The sequence below is a fragment of the Cavia porcellus genome, unplaced genomic scaffold (assembly GCF_034190915.1).
Source record: "Cavia porcellus strain 051 isolate PalLab524CR breed Dunkin Hartley unplaced genomic scaffold, mCavPor4.1 scaffold_10, whole genome shotgun sequence".
Taxonomy (NCBI): Eukaryota; Metazoa; Chordata; class Mammalia; order Rodentia; family Caviidae; genus Cavia; species Cavia porcellus.
This window is the reverse complement of record NW_026947493.1, coordinates 8346724-8359802: the sequence shown is the minus strand read 5'-3', so window position 1 is coordinate 8359802 and position 13079 is coordinate 8346724. Positions and strand designations below refer to the sequence as shown.

At 37.9% G+C, this 13079-nt stretch overlaps 1 protein-coding gene across 2 annotated transcripts in view; it reads left to right on the top strand.

Annotated features, from left to right (window-relative positions):
• Rftn1 (raftlin, lipid raft linker 1) overlaps positions 1–13079 on the top strand; it is a 227090-nt gene that overhangs the window by 108741 nt on the left and 105270 nt on the right. For both annotated transcript variants that reach the window (XM_003480013.5, XM_023561651.2), the window contains exon 3: positions 3526–3712. In XM_003480013.5, the coding sequence (XP_003480061.1) occupies positions 3526–3712 (187 nt within the window). The remainder of the gene's footprint in view (positions 1–3525; positions 3713–13079) is intronic.

Genomic DNA, 13079 nt, shown 5'->3' with positions numbered 1-13079 from the left:
GATCCTTTTTCCTGTAAATTTCTTGCACAATCCATGGAAATGAGAACTATTGTGTCTTGTGCTACATGATATTAAGTCCCCTGGATTTTATTTTTAAATTCATTTCTAAAAATACACATTATTCTAAAAATACTTATCTTTCAAATAATATTTTTTACATACAAAGAACATAAAATGTCTTATAAAGTTCTCACTGAAATGATCCCTGTTGCTAGTAATAGTTTTGAAAATATGAAAACAACTTTTCCACTCTTTTCTTCCTATTTTTGCCCCTTTTTCTAATGTCGGTATCTTTGTAATTTCCTCCAGAAAAAGTATTTTTATTCATACTTTTAATTTTTTAAATATGAGTGCCCATTCTATTAACAGACACCTTTAAAAAAACTCAGTGATGTGTCTTAGACACATTTCCATTTTAACACATAGCAGATTTACCTTGACTTTCTTAATGTTCTTAAGACTTACCATTGGAATATGTTAACTAGTACTTACTGAAGAATTCTTTGGTTCCAGATTGCTGCTATTAGATCAGCACTATAGTGGATATCTCTTTGTGTATTTTAATGTTAGTTATCCCTCTTTTAGGCAATTTCAATCATTTCTAAACAGCAAGAAAGAATAGTGGCATAAACTCCAGGATTCCATTACCCAGATCTAGTGCCTGTCCAGTTTCCTCTCCCAGGCTTCTCCACCCCCTCAGATAGCAGAGTATATTTTAAAATATTATCTCACCTATATCTGTGCATTTTTCAATATACATGTAATGAGGTAGGCCCCTTTCATACATAATCATGGTATCATCACCACACCTGAGATATTACTGCAGTTCCTGCATTTCTAGCTAGTATTCATATCTCCCCAATTGCCTTACCACTCTCTGAAACATTTATTCTGATAAGAAGTCATGGCATTTTGTTGAGTACTAGGAGAGAGGCAAAACCAGTGCCTGCTGGGGGACACTCAAAGAGAGAGGCACAAATCCCAGGACTGCCATGAAAGCTTTGGCAGGGATTGAACCAAAAGGAAATACATTCTATACAAGATGATGTAAATCGATGCTATTCAAAGCCCTGGCTGCAGAGACTATCTGACGACAGAGACAGGGTGGAAAAGAGGAACCTGCCCCAGGTCAGCCTGAGAAGAATCCTGGGCCAGCAACAAAAATGTCTTCCGGGAGCGCCACCCCAGTGCTCATTTGAGTATCCCACCTTCATGGTGTTGTACAATGCGAAGTTTCCCCACCTCATTAAGAGTGGCTTTGTTCCAGCTGGAATCTGTGGTGACTATAATGTGTATGGATGTGATGCTGCTGATTTGTCCATTTATTTTGAAAGACATGAGTCCAGCCATAGGTTTAACACCAGTAGTGGGGTTTTTGGACAGGAAGTGTGTACATTTTGAGGTTTGAATGTGCCTACTCTGCAGAAAGGTTTGCTCCGACCAGCTGTGAGAAGTATAGCTGTTTCTCCAGTGTAGGTATTCTAGAAGTAAAATTTAAAAAATCTATTCTACTAGAAATAAAACATAAAACAACTAGAAATACATTTGATAAATATGTAATATCCATGTGAAGAAAACCTTAATATGCTCCTGAGGGACCCAGTGGAAGACTTGAGTAAGTCAAAGTTATTCCATGTTCTCGAATGGGAGTGCTCTGCGTGGTAAAAATTATTCATTCTCCCACAGTTAAGCTGTAATTTGAACATGGTCTAATAAAAGTTTCAGCATTTTGGGGGAAGGTATGACAGAATTTGATGAGGTGATTTGTAAAGACCACTTGGAAAAATAAATTAGGAAGATTCAGAAAGAGGAAGAGAAAGTCAAGGAACAGCCTAACCAGATACAAAAATATGTTATGAACTAACATTGTTCAAAACAATACTGTTAATGCATAAATTATATATTATAACTTAAATATATTCATTACTAGATGATAAAAGTTGCATTTCAAATTTAAAAAATGGATAAACTCTAGGAGGATGTTGAATTCATAACTTCATGCCTTACAAAAGACATTTCCCAAAAACAGTCAAGATGCATGTGCAAAAATGAAATATGTGTAATCAGGATTCACAGGAAAAGGGTTTTGTAGTCCCAGGTCTTTGTGCCATGACACACATTTTCAAAGCCACTGAAGACAGGACTGATAAACTTAACTTTATGAAAAAAATTATTCATGGCGAAACCTACCTTATACAAAGTCAAAAGACAAGCAACAAATTGGGAAAAGATATTGGCACTGGTAGCACAATTTGAGTTAAATTTCCTAGTATATAAAGAGTTACTACACACCAACATAAACAAGACCAGTAATCCAATAGAGAACAGATTATGCACATTTCACAGAGAAAGAAGTAGAGCATTTAAATATGAAATGTTTAATAAAAACACTAACACCTAATAAGAGAAGTGTAAATTGTCACCTCACAGGCATCATATTTTTAAAAATAGGATATCCAGGTATGAGAAAAGAGATATCACTGATGGGAGGTAAATCTCTACTACTATTTGGAGGAAAGATTACAATTTGTAACCCTGCAACTTCATGTCGAGGAATGTATTGTTTAAATTGTTTAATTGGCTATACATGCACACATGTGAAATCAGGAATGGTATTTTTCATTAAAGTCTTATAGAAGAAGACTGTTAAAAAATGAATGAGGAAGAGCTCTGTGCACTGCTACAGAATAGATATTGTAAGAATTGTAAGAAAAGGATGATAGTTAATTGATGAAAAGCCAAGTGTGTGGTGTTATACTGCCATTTTTGTAGAAGTAGAGAGAGACACACAAGCCTGTTTACTTATGTATGAATTCATCAATTACCAACATACATACAAAAATGGGTAATAATCATTGCCTTTAGGAAAAAAATTGGAAGGCAGGGACCAAGCCTGGGATAGAGGCTTTTTACTACACACACATTAGTATCATTTGACTTTGAAACCTTGTCTGCACTTCTCAAAAATAAATGGAAAATCCAAATTTAAAAATAAGTTCAATAAGTGAAAAGTGCTATTTGTTTTAATGTGTGTAGTTCTAATATTATCTTTTCAAATAGAGACTAGGCTTTGCCTCTGGGAGGCATTGAAGGCGGGCAGTGATTTCTTTACAAGTTAAATAATTTTTTTCTTTAAGTGTTGTAGATATTGTGTTCTAATTTTGTTTTGGTTTTTGCTTTGTTTTACTTTGTCTATGCTGGTTTTACCACCTGGCACTTTTTTATTTGTGTATAATCTTGTTCTTTTTTCCCTATTTCTCTTCCTGGGTGTGCAAATGACTTTTTCCATTGTGATCACTGAGCAGATTGGTTGTAGATGTCAAGCATCTGATTATTGATGCGTTTGGATAAATTGGAAGATGGCAAGCTACTTATGAAGTCTCTGCAGGCAGGAAAGACAGGAATAAATTCATGTTTAATGAGAAGTGACCCAGAGGATCCTTCCCTAGTGCAAGACAGGAGGGACTTGGTTTGGTGGTGATATTGCTGGATTTCTGATGTCCTCTCTTTTCTCTCCACTCCCAGCGGAGCTCCCGAGGTCCTCAGCAGTGAGGCTGGCATCCCTGCGGGACTTGCCTGCTCAGCTGCAGGAGCTATACCAGCAGGGCTTCTCCCTGGCTACCTTACATCCCTTTGTGCAGCCTACTCACAAGCTGGAGAAAATGCCTCTTGAGCACATCTTCAGGGCCATCCTGGTGAAGAAGACTGACAGGTAAGGACTGCATGCCTCAGACAGTGGCTAAGGTGTTCAGTGGTGCCTCAGACAGTGGCTAAGGTGTTCAGTGGAGCAGGAGAAGTAAGCAGATGGGGATGAATTTGAGAGCTAGTCCCAGAGCCTCTGCCCCCGGCCAGGTAAGGCAACAGGTTAGAATTTCCACAGCCTCCTAGTATGAAAAGCAAATATACCCAGTTGCAAGTAGAGAGGTCTATTTGATATCTACTCTTATAATTTATTGGCTTAAACTCAGCTAGAAATATGTGACCCCCCCCCCAAGAGTTGTACTCCCAGACTGATGCAACTAGTAAAAGTATAATAATACTGTTAATCTGAAAAGCATGGCTAGAAAACACTATGATTTTATTAAAGACTATATACAAACTTAAAGTCTTCCCCTAAAGCCTAGAAATACTTAAAAAATTTGAACTCACTCTAAGTTTTCTTGGTCACTTGAGGAGGGAAAATAAAAACAAAAAACCTCTCCCAAATAAAATATTTTCATTGGTTTTGTCTTGATTTTGATTTGTAGAATACTTGCTCTTACATTTTGATTGAGCATAATTATGAAAGGAGGTAGAAGTTGTCTTTCAAAAGGAGCAATATTAATTATCAGTGGGGATTTTTTTTGAATATTGAGGGTGGAATGCAGAGTGCACAGTATGTTTTTGCCGCTTTCATAAAAATAAAAATCGAAGTGACCTCTGGAGAAGGAAAGGAGCGTGTCCATTGGGCAGTTCCCATGGAAGGAAGGACGGCATGGGCTGTATTTTAAAAAGAGTACAGCGTGTTGCCCCTCTGTCTGTCTGTCTGTGTTTGTGGTTAACAGTGTTTGACTCGTGTGCTCCCAAGAGACAGCATGCAGCATGAAGTTGCGTGAGAAAGATGGGCTTTTTTTCTTCATTTTTTCATGGCTGATTACAGTCTGGGCACTTAGTCCATGTCAGCATGGATTAGAATTTGAAGTGAAACATAGTGCGTGTCTTTGCAGAAGTCCCAAATTGGTTTTCTGTAGGCCAAACTTTGCTCAGTGTCTGCCTTTGCTGTCTATGGATTTCTTTATGTCAGGTGGCCTATGTATCAATATGTGGGTTGATTAGAGGAGGAAACAATTCTGAGGCTGTGGTGGTTTAAGTTACTCTAAAACAGAGGAGATGTATACTACAACTCACACTGATTGAGTACTCATTGTAGGCCAGTATTATTCCATCCTTATCATCAGCCTATGAAGTAGGCTGCTTTTATTTCGGTTTTAAAGTTGAGGAAACTGAGGCACAGGTGATCCTTTTCAAGGTCACACAAGTGACAGCAAGCAGAGCTCTGACTGGCTCCCACAAAGCCTGACTTCTGTACCTGTGCAGACATTCCTTTGAGGAAAAGGTGATGTCAGGTAAGATAGTGCATTACTCAACCTTTCTCCCATTTTACAATTCAATGATGCTCAAATAAGACAATTTTAATCAGAAAAGGACAGAAAACTGACTTGCTGTACAGATCACATAAGCCATTCGCTAGAATGCAGTGATTCTGTTCCTTACACTGGTTTCTTGCCCTTTGTGTTTGGAGGAGACAAGTCCATTAGGCTCAGATTGTAGGACCCTCCTTCGCTGGAACTCTGTAATGGTATTGTTAGCACAGGACTTGGCACAAAGTCAGTACATATGAATACATTGACTTGAAATTTGAAGATGTGAATTTTTCCCCACGCTAAGAAACACCTCTCTCAAACACCTCTCTCTCTTTTGCTGGGCTTATGAATCCTAGAGATACAGTTAAAGAGCAGAGTCAGACTCAGAAGGTCTGGGGTGAGGCCTGCATCTCCAGCACATTTCCAGAAGATGCTGACACTGTGGGTCCATGGACCACACTTTGATAGCAGGGTGTAGAGGAGCCAAATGTTTCTTGTCTAGCTACATGCCTGGCGCAAAGCAACATTATCGAGGATTATACTGTACTCCCAGGGAACACTTTTAGTGCTGGGAAAGATGAGAAAGAATGTAGGGCTCCTGGCTGGAGGGTCTGTGTTCCAGGCTGAACTTAGTTCCTAGTAAGTAGGGTGGGGTGGAAGACACATAAGAGAATTTTCCAGGCTTCCCATTCTCTAGTTGGTACACTGGTGGGTTTGGTCCCACATGGTTCTTATGGGGTGAGATGAGTGGGTGATGAAACACCTTTCAGAAACAAGAATCCCAACTTTGGGGAGGAGTCCATTGCAAGCCAGCAGTGGAGCCGGGGGCAGGGGGTTAAACTGGGATTCTTTTGTTGCATGGAGGACAAGGCATGAACAAATGAGTTGACTTCCAGAAGATAAAAATGGGTAAAACTCTTAAGCAAGATGAGACAGTGGTGTGCAGGAAGATGTCAGGGTAAGGAAGATGGCAGACCCTATGGATTTTTAAAAAGTTTTATTGGCACATTTTAGATATATGTAATGGTCATTTTCCTCATAGGGGATTTGTATGTGTACATGATATATCTTGATTCTTCTTTTTTTTCCCAATCCTCTTGCTTTCCTTCAAATCCTTTCCCCCTCCTTATTTACAAAAGCTTTGTTTCCAATTTTTCCTTCTATTCTCTTTTTCTCTTTTCTCTTCTTTCCTTTTCATCTCTCCCTTATTCTTTTTCCCATTTGGATATTTTCTTCCCATTTCTATCTTTCATAATTTTGATCCTTTTTTAACCTTTCAGTTTCTCATGCAAGAGAAACTGCAGTATGTAAATATTTGTGTCTGATTTGTTTCACTTAAGAATATAGTCTCAAGGGGCATCCATTTACCTAGAAATGTTGTGTTTATTCTTCTTTATGGCAGAGTAGTACTCTATTTTATTTTTAAAAACTTCATCTTCATTGATGGGCTTTGGGTCATTTCCAAGACTTAGCTATTAAAAATTGTGCTGCTAGAAACATGGATATCCATATATTTCTGTGGTATGATGCTTTTAGTTCTCCTGGGAAAATGCTTAAAAGGGAAATGGCTGGGTCAAATTGAACCTCTAGTTTTAGTTTTTTGAGGAATCTCCATACTGGTTTCCACAGTGGTTGTACCATTGTACACTCCCCCTGATAGTGGAGAAGGCTTCTTTTTTCCCTCATCAGCATTAGTTACTGGTTGGTTTCTTGCTCATAGCCATTTTTCTGGAGTGAGATGGAATCTTCAGTATTGTTTTAATTTGCATTTATCAAATGACCAGTGATGTTGAATATTTTTTCATATATTTATTTCCTGTTTGTACTTCCTTGTCTGAGAAGTGTCTATTCATTTTAGATGGCCATTTTTAGATTGCGTTATTAAATTTGGGGGGGGGAGTCTGACTTCTTAAAAGAAGTTCTTTATATATTTTAGATATTAAGCCTTTGTCTGAGGAACAGCTGGCAAAAATTTTTTTCCCATTCTGTGGATTATCTCTTCACTCTGGTGGTTTCTTTTGCTATGCAATAGCTTTTGAATAAGATGAGACCCCAGTTGTTGATTCTTTGTAATATATCCTGTATCATTAGGTTTTTTTTTGTTCATAAAGTCTTTTCATACATCAATGTCTTTAAGAGTTCTACCTGGTCTCTCTTCCAGCAGATTTAATCTTTCTGTTTTAATATTTACATCTTTGATCTATTTCAATTTTAACTTAGTGCATGGTCTGGTTTAGTTTAGAGTTATGGGTCTAGATTTAACTTTTAGCACGTTCAAAGCCAGTTTTTCTAGCACCATTTATTAAAGAGAGTATCTTTCTTGTAACGAAGTTGTTTGGCCTCTTTGTCAAGGATAAGATGGCCAGTGCTCACTTCAGCAACACATATACTACAGTTGGAAAGAAAAGTTGACTCAGTGTGTTTGGAGTTGTTTCTACATCTTCTAATCTGTTCCATTGATTCTTGGGTCTGGTTTTTGAACAGGACCATGCTGATTTTGTCACAGTAGATTTGTACAATAATTTCAAGTCAGGGATTGTAATGCCCCCTGCCTTTCCTTTGCTGTCCAGAATTTTGTTTCTAGGTTTCTGTAGGCCACTTTGTTTCCAAATAAATCTTAGAAATTTTAGAAACGTTTTCTCTAGTTAGTGAGATATGCTAATGGTATTCTTTTAGTTCTAGGTCGCTTCTGGTTCCACATGAATTTTAGATTTATTTTCTTTAGTTCTGTGTGGCATGGTGTTGATTTTGATTGCATTAAATCTGTATAACAATTTTTGAAGTGTGACCATTTTCAATATATAGTGGACCCCTGACATAACAAACACAGTTTGTGTGCAAGGGCTGGTTGTAACTCAAGCTGATGGTAAGTCCCATAAAAAATACCTGTAATGCATTGTGAACCCCTTAAAGTACTCCATCGCTAACCTTTTCATAATAAAAAAAGGGTTGTGTCATGTACATAATTTATCAGAAATACCAATAATTTTCCTGGTGTATTCACCAAAAAGTTATAAAATGTGCCTAGTTTACCAGAAACAATAATTTCATACTGCACTCACCATTCAAATTGACATCTTTGGCTTGCAGGAAAGGAGGCTGAAGTGGAAAGTAATTATTGTTTGGACGGAGAGCCTCCTTCCATCAGAACACCAGAAATCTGGCTCTCTGATATCTTTTCTCCCCTCTGGAGAATCTGTAGCCCACTAGGACCTGCTTTTAGCTCACTAGGTCTCAATCTTTTCAGAACTGAAAACTGGTCTGAGGTTGTCTGTTTCTGTCTTTTCTTGTTCTGGTAGTATGACCTGACAGTATCATTAAGCAGGTGAATGCAATGATTGGCTTTTTTTCTTTGGAGGTGAGTCTTCTCTACCAATCTATGTAGCTCTGCCCCCCCCCTTTTTTTTTTGAGATTTCCTTTATTTCTGAAGAACTTTGCTGCACCAAATGTTATTCCCTCTTTTCAGAAAGCTCCTAAGGTGCATTCTCTGCTGCTCAGTCAAAAGTTGAAGTTCCTCTGAGTGTTCCTCTACCAATTCCTCAAGTCTACTACAAGCCTATGGACTCTGCTGTAGTGACAGTGTCATCAACCACCGAATCAACTTAAGGCTCAAGATCCTTTACACTGTCTTCAAAGCCACTCCCCTGTATAATTTTAGACCACACTTTCTTCCAGGCAGATCTCAGTGACCTTAAAGAGACACTGGCCCAGGATTTCTCAACCCCACACAGGAAAGAATGTTGTAATGTTCCTCCTTGAACTCTTTAGGAATTAAACTTTTTTCTTGTGTGTGGCATATTGGTGAATATTGTTCCTTGATCCATTCTGCCAAACTGTTTCTTTTGATTGGTAAATTGAGAGTATGCACATTATCAGTGATAACTGGTATATATTGACTTGTTCTTGTCATATAATTTTCTTCATGCTGGTTACCTTTCTTTTCCCTCTGTTTAATTGCTTGCCTTGCCTGGTAGATTCATTCTATTGGAATTCTTAGTATTTTAGTCTTTGTTATTTCTCTTAGATTATCCTTCAGTACATTTTAGAATGCTGGTTTGGTGGTCACTAATTTTTTCAGGCATTCCTTGTCATGGAAATATTTTATTTCTCTATCAATTTTGAAAGATAGTTTTGAGGGTTCATCAGTCTGGATTGAAGGGTATTTTCTTTTATGGCTTGAAATACTTTATTCCAAGCTCTCCTTAAGTATTTGTGTTGAGAAATCTGTGATTCTGATGGGCTTTCCTTTATAGGTAATTGTTTCTTTTCTCTGACAACTTTTAATATTCTGTTCTTGTGTTAAAATTTTGGGAATCCTGACTATTATATACCTTGGTGTAGCTTTGGGGTTTTGGTCATGATTAATTGGAGTTCTATGTGCTTCACTTACCTGTATGTCAAATTCTTTTACCACGCTTGGGGAGTTTTCTGCCGTTACTTCTGTAAACTGGTTTTTTATTTGATATTTGTGACTCCTTTTTCATTGGTTCTGATCAGTTTAATGTTGTTACTCTTCTTTGTATAATTTAGCAGCTTTTGGATTGATTTTTCATAATCCCTTGCTATTTTTTGAGAAATCTTTCTTTTCATGATCACTAATCAAACACCTGTTTTCTAGATTATATTCTGTCCCCACAGAATCTTATTAGAAGGAGAAAACATGTATTGCTGTATATACTTTCAAGAGAACTTTTAGTCTCCTGGATATCAGTTTGAATCTCTTTTTTGGATTCCATTTCTTTCCTATGTTGAGGATGTGTGATTTCTATCATTTTCCTAAGCTCCAGTACTTTTTTATGGTATCTACTATAGATGTGCTAATCATGTCCTTCATTATAATCACTATCTCTTTTGTTATCTGAGAAAATATTTCTGGTTTGATTTTCTTTTCTAGAGTCTCCTTCATCTACTTTGTTACTTCTACTGTTACTATTTCAGAGAGTTCAGGTGGATGGTGTGAATTGTTCCACTTCACTGCCCCCTTGGAGGAGCTGGAATTCTAGGGTTGCATCTTTCATGTCCCGTGTGTGTGTGTGTGTGTGTGTGTGTGTGTGTGTGTGTGTTTGTGTGTGTTAGTTTGGTTTCTGCTTATCAATTACCTAGGTTATGTAGCATTATTACTAGTATTGAGAGCTCTTTGGGAAATGACTACCTGTCAAAGATGTCTTCTAATTGTAGCTTGCTTTTAACTTTTGAGTCTATTGCAAGATCCTACCTCTTTAGGTTATTGGGTATGTGAAGTTGTTACCTATTTGGCCCTGCCCCTGGTTCTTTGGCACTGGCCTTCAATATTGTTTAGGATCATCTTGGTATACAAGTAACAACTAATTAAAATAATTATATGTCACCTTGGCTAAAACAATGCAATCAGTAATAATAACATCAAGCACAGCATAGGAAATGACAAATTGCGATATCTATTAATTTGCCACTTTAACTGTATGAACAAGATTTGTAGTTATATAACAAAATCTAAAACAAATCAGAAAGTTGTATAGCAGATATCCCTTCAATAGAATGGTTTTACCCTTAGGGGAGAAAAATTTAAAAGGAGTAAAAAGAAAAAATAGGTAAACAGAGGAAGAGAAAGAGAGAAAAGCAAGGCTGAAGGAAAAGAAAGATTACACAAGACTGGGAAAACTGGTGAAAAAAACAAGAAGGAAAGAGAGAAGGAAGAAACAAACAAAAACAGAACCAACAAACAACAACAAACAACCTAGAAACAGTGTTTATACTCATAAAAATAAGAATAATCAATGAAAAAAAGCAAAGAAAAGGGAAAAAAAGACCACTTCGGGGCATGTCTCTGCTGCACTGGTAGACAAAGGAGGCTGGCAGCCCGGAGCAGTGTCAGTCCATCTCAGGAAGCCTGCAGTGGAATTGTACAGGGTGGAAGGTAATCCCAGAAGGCTTCACTTTCAACTCCACTGAAGTTCAGTCTGATTGTGCTTTTGATTATGAGGCTAGAACCTGAGTTTGTCAGCCAAGAACACTCCCGGTGTTTCTTGCTGGCTTGCCTCTAGGTGTCTCTCATGACTGTGCCTCACCTAGACACAGAGAACTGCTGGATGGAGCCAACCCACAGCTGCTCTGAGTCCCAGGTTCATCTGGGCCCTTTCCAAAATGGTAACTGGCAAATTGCTCTCTTCTAGAAACATTTGGACCAGAGGCACACATCAGCCGCTGCAGGCTGCAGCATTCAGTGTTCTGTTCCACTGGCGCATTTCTCTGTGGAGGCCTTGGGAGTTGCTTGTAGTTAACTGTGCCTCTGTCGATTCAAGCTGCCTGTCTCATTCCATGAGCTGGGACTAAGGGAAAAAGTGCCATTTGCTTTTCCCTCTTCTGCATTAAAGTCTCTCTTCACTCTTCCTGTGGGCTCCAATTCTCATTTCAGATCCTTGCTGAGTCCTGGGGACCCACATCTCTCCCCCTCTTCCCTGTTTTACCATATTCCAGTATCTGGACTCCACATCTTGGTGAGACTGATTTATGGTACTTACTACTCTGCCATTATTGTGGAGGTCTCTTCTCCATGAATTGATGAGTTCATTGTGTTCCAGAACACATAACTTTCCTGCCTTGATGACTTCAGTCAGCATTCCAGGTCCTTCATAGGCAGATATATAGAGAGAAATTCCATTGGTAACTTTGTGATGAGTCTTTGTCTCCAGTCCTGGGGATTCAGCCTTGGGCCCTTGCTCTGAGCTACATCCCTAGACCTTACTAATTTTTATTTTGAGACCTCATCTTGGCAAGTGCAAGTTGGGTCTGAAATTGCTATCCTCCCAGAATGCTGGATCTATAGATGGGTTGTTTTTTATTTGTTTGTTTGTTTCTAAGGAAACCTGAAAAATCCTGGTAATTTAACAGGGTAAAAATGCCCAAAGGCATCTTCTTTATTCCTGCCTCAACATTATTGTGTGGGTGGAAGGGTGATGATTGGAAGCAGGGTCATTATAACATATAATTTTGAAATGTATTTTTTTCTCAGCCAATGCAATAACCATGTTTCTAGATCACAAGGAAAAGACCCCTATACTACTAAAAATTAGCAGAAATCCTCTCCAGAACTTTTTCTGTATCAGGAGGGAGTGCAAGTAGAAAAAACACTACAAAGGAAACTTATGTAATTGATTTGTAATACAGATGGTTAAAACAACGTATTTCACAAAGATTGCCGTAGTTCTCACAGCCAGAAATGGTACTCAAGTTATTTAGCTATCAAAAAGGGAATACGTGCCTTAATATTTTTAAATAAGATATATAGAAAGATACCTGCCTAAACTGTCAACATTACTCTCTGTTCAAATGAAGTTCATGGTAAATCACTTTGGAGTGGCTACTTGAAACTGGATGTCAACCATTTAATGTGTTTGAAAAGCGAACACAGAGTTTGTGGCAGATAACTGGGCTTTAGGCTATGTAGCACCAGGAAAAAGAATACAACTGTTCTATCTTACATTCATTTTTTTTCTTGGTTTGTTCACTCATTCATTCACAAACACCTGTTGAACTTGTTCAACTGTACCTTGGAGATAGTATGGGTTTGGTTTCAGGCCACTGCTATTAAATAAATATCAAAGTAAAGTGAGTCACAAATTTTTTGGTTTCTCAATCATATAAAAGTTATGTTTACAGTATTTTTCAGTCTTTTAAGTGTGCAGTAGCATTATGTTTTTAAAGATGTATATGCCTCAACTAAAATATTACTACAAGGGACTAATGATTATCTGAGCCATTGAGTAGATGGCATTGCACACCATAGAGTTGCCATAAACCTCTGATTTGTAAAAAACAACAACAACGACAAACCATTATCTGCAAAGCATGATAAAGTGTAATGCTATAAAACAAGACATTCTGTGCTAGGAGATCTGCTTTTTGGAAGGTAGAGGGTACTGGTTGGTGCATGACTTGTCTGTCTGATTGAGAACACTGTGGTAATCAGGTCATGT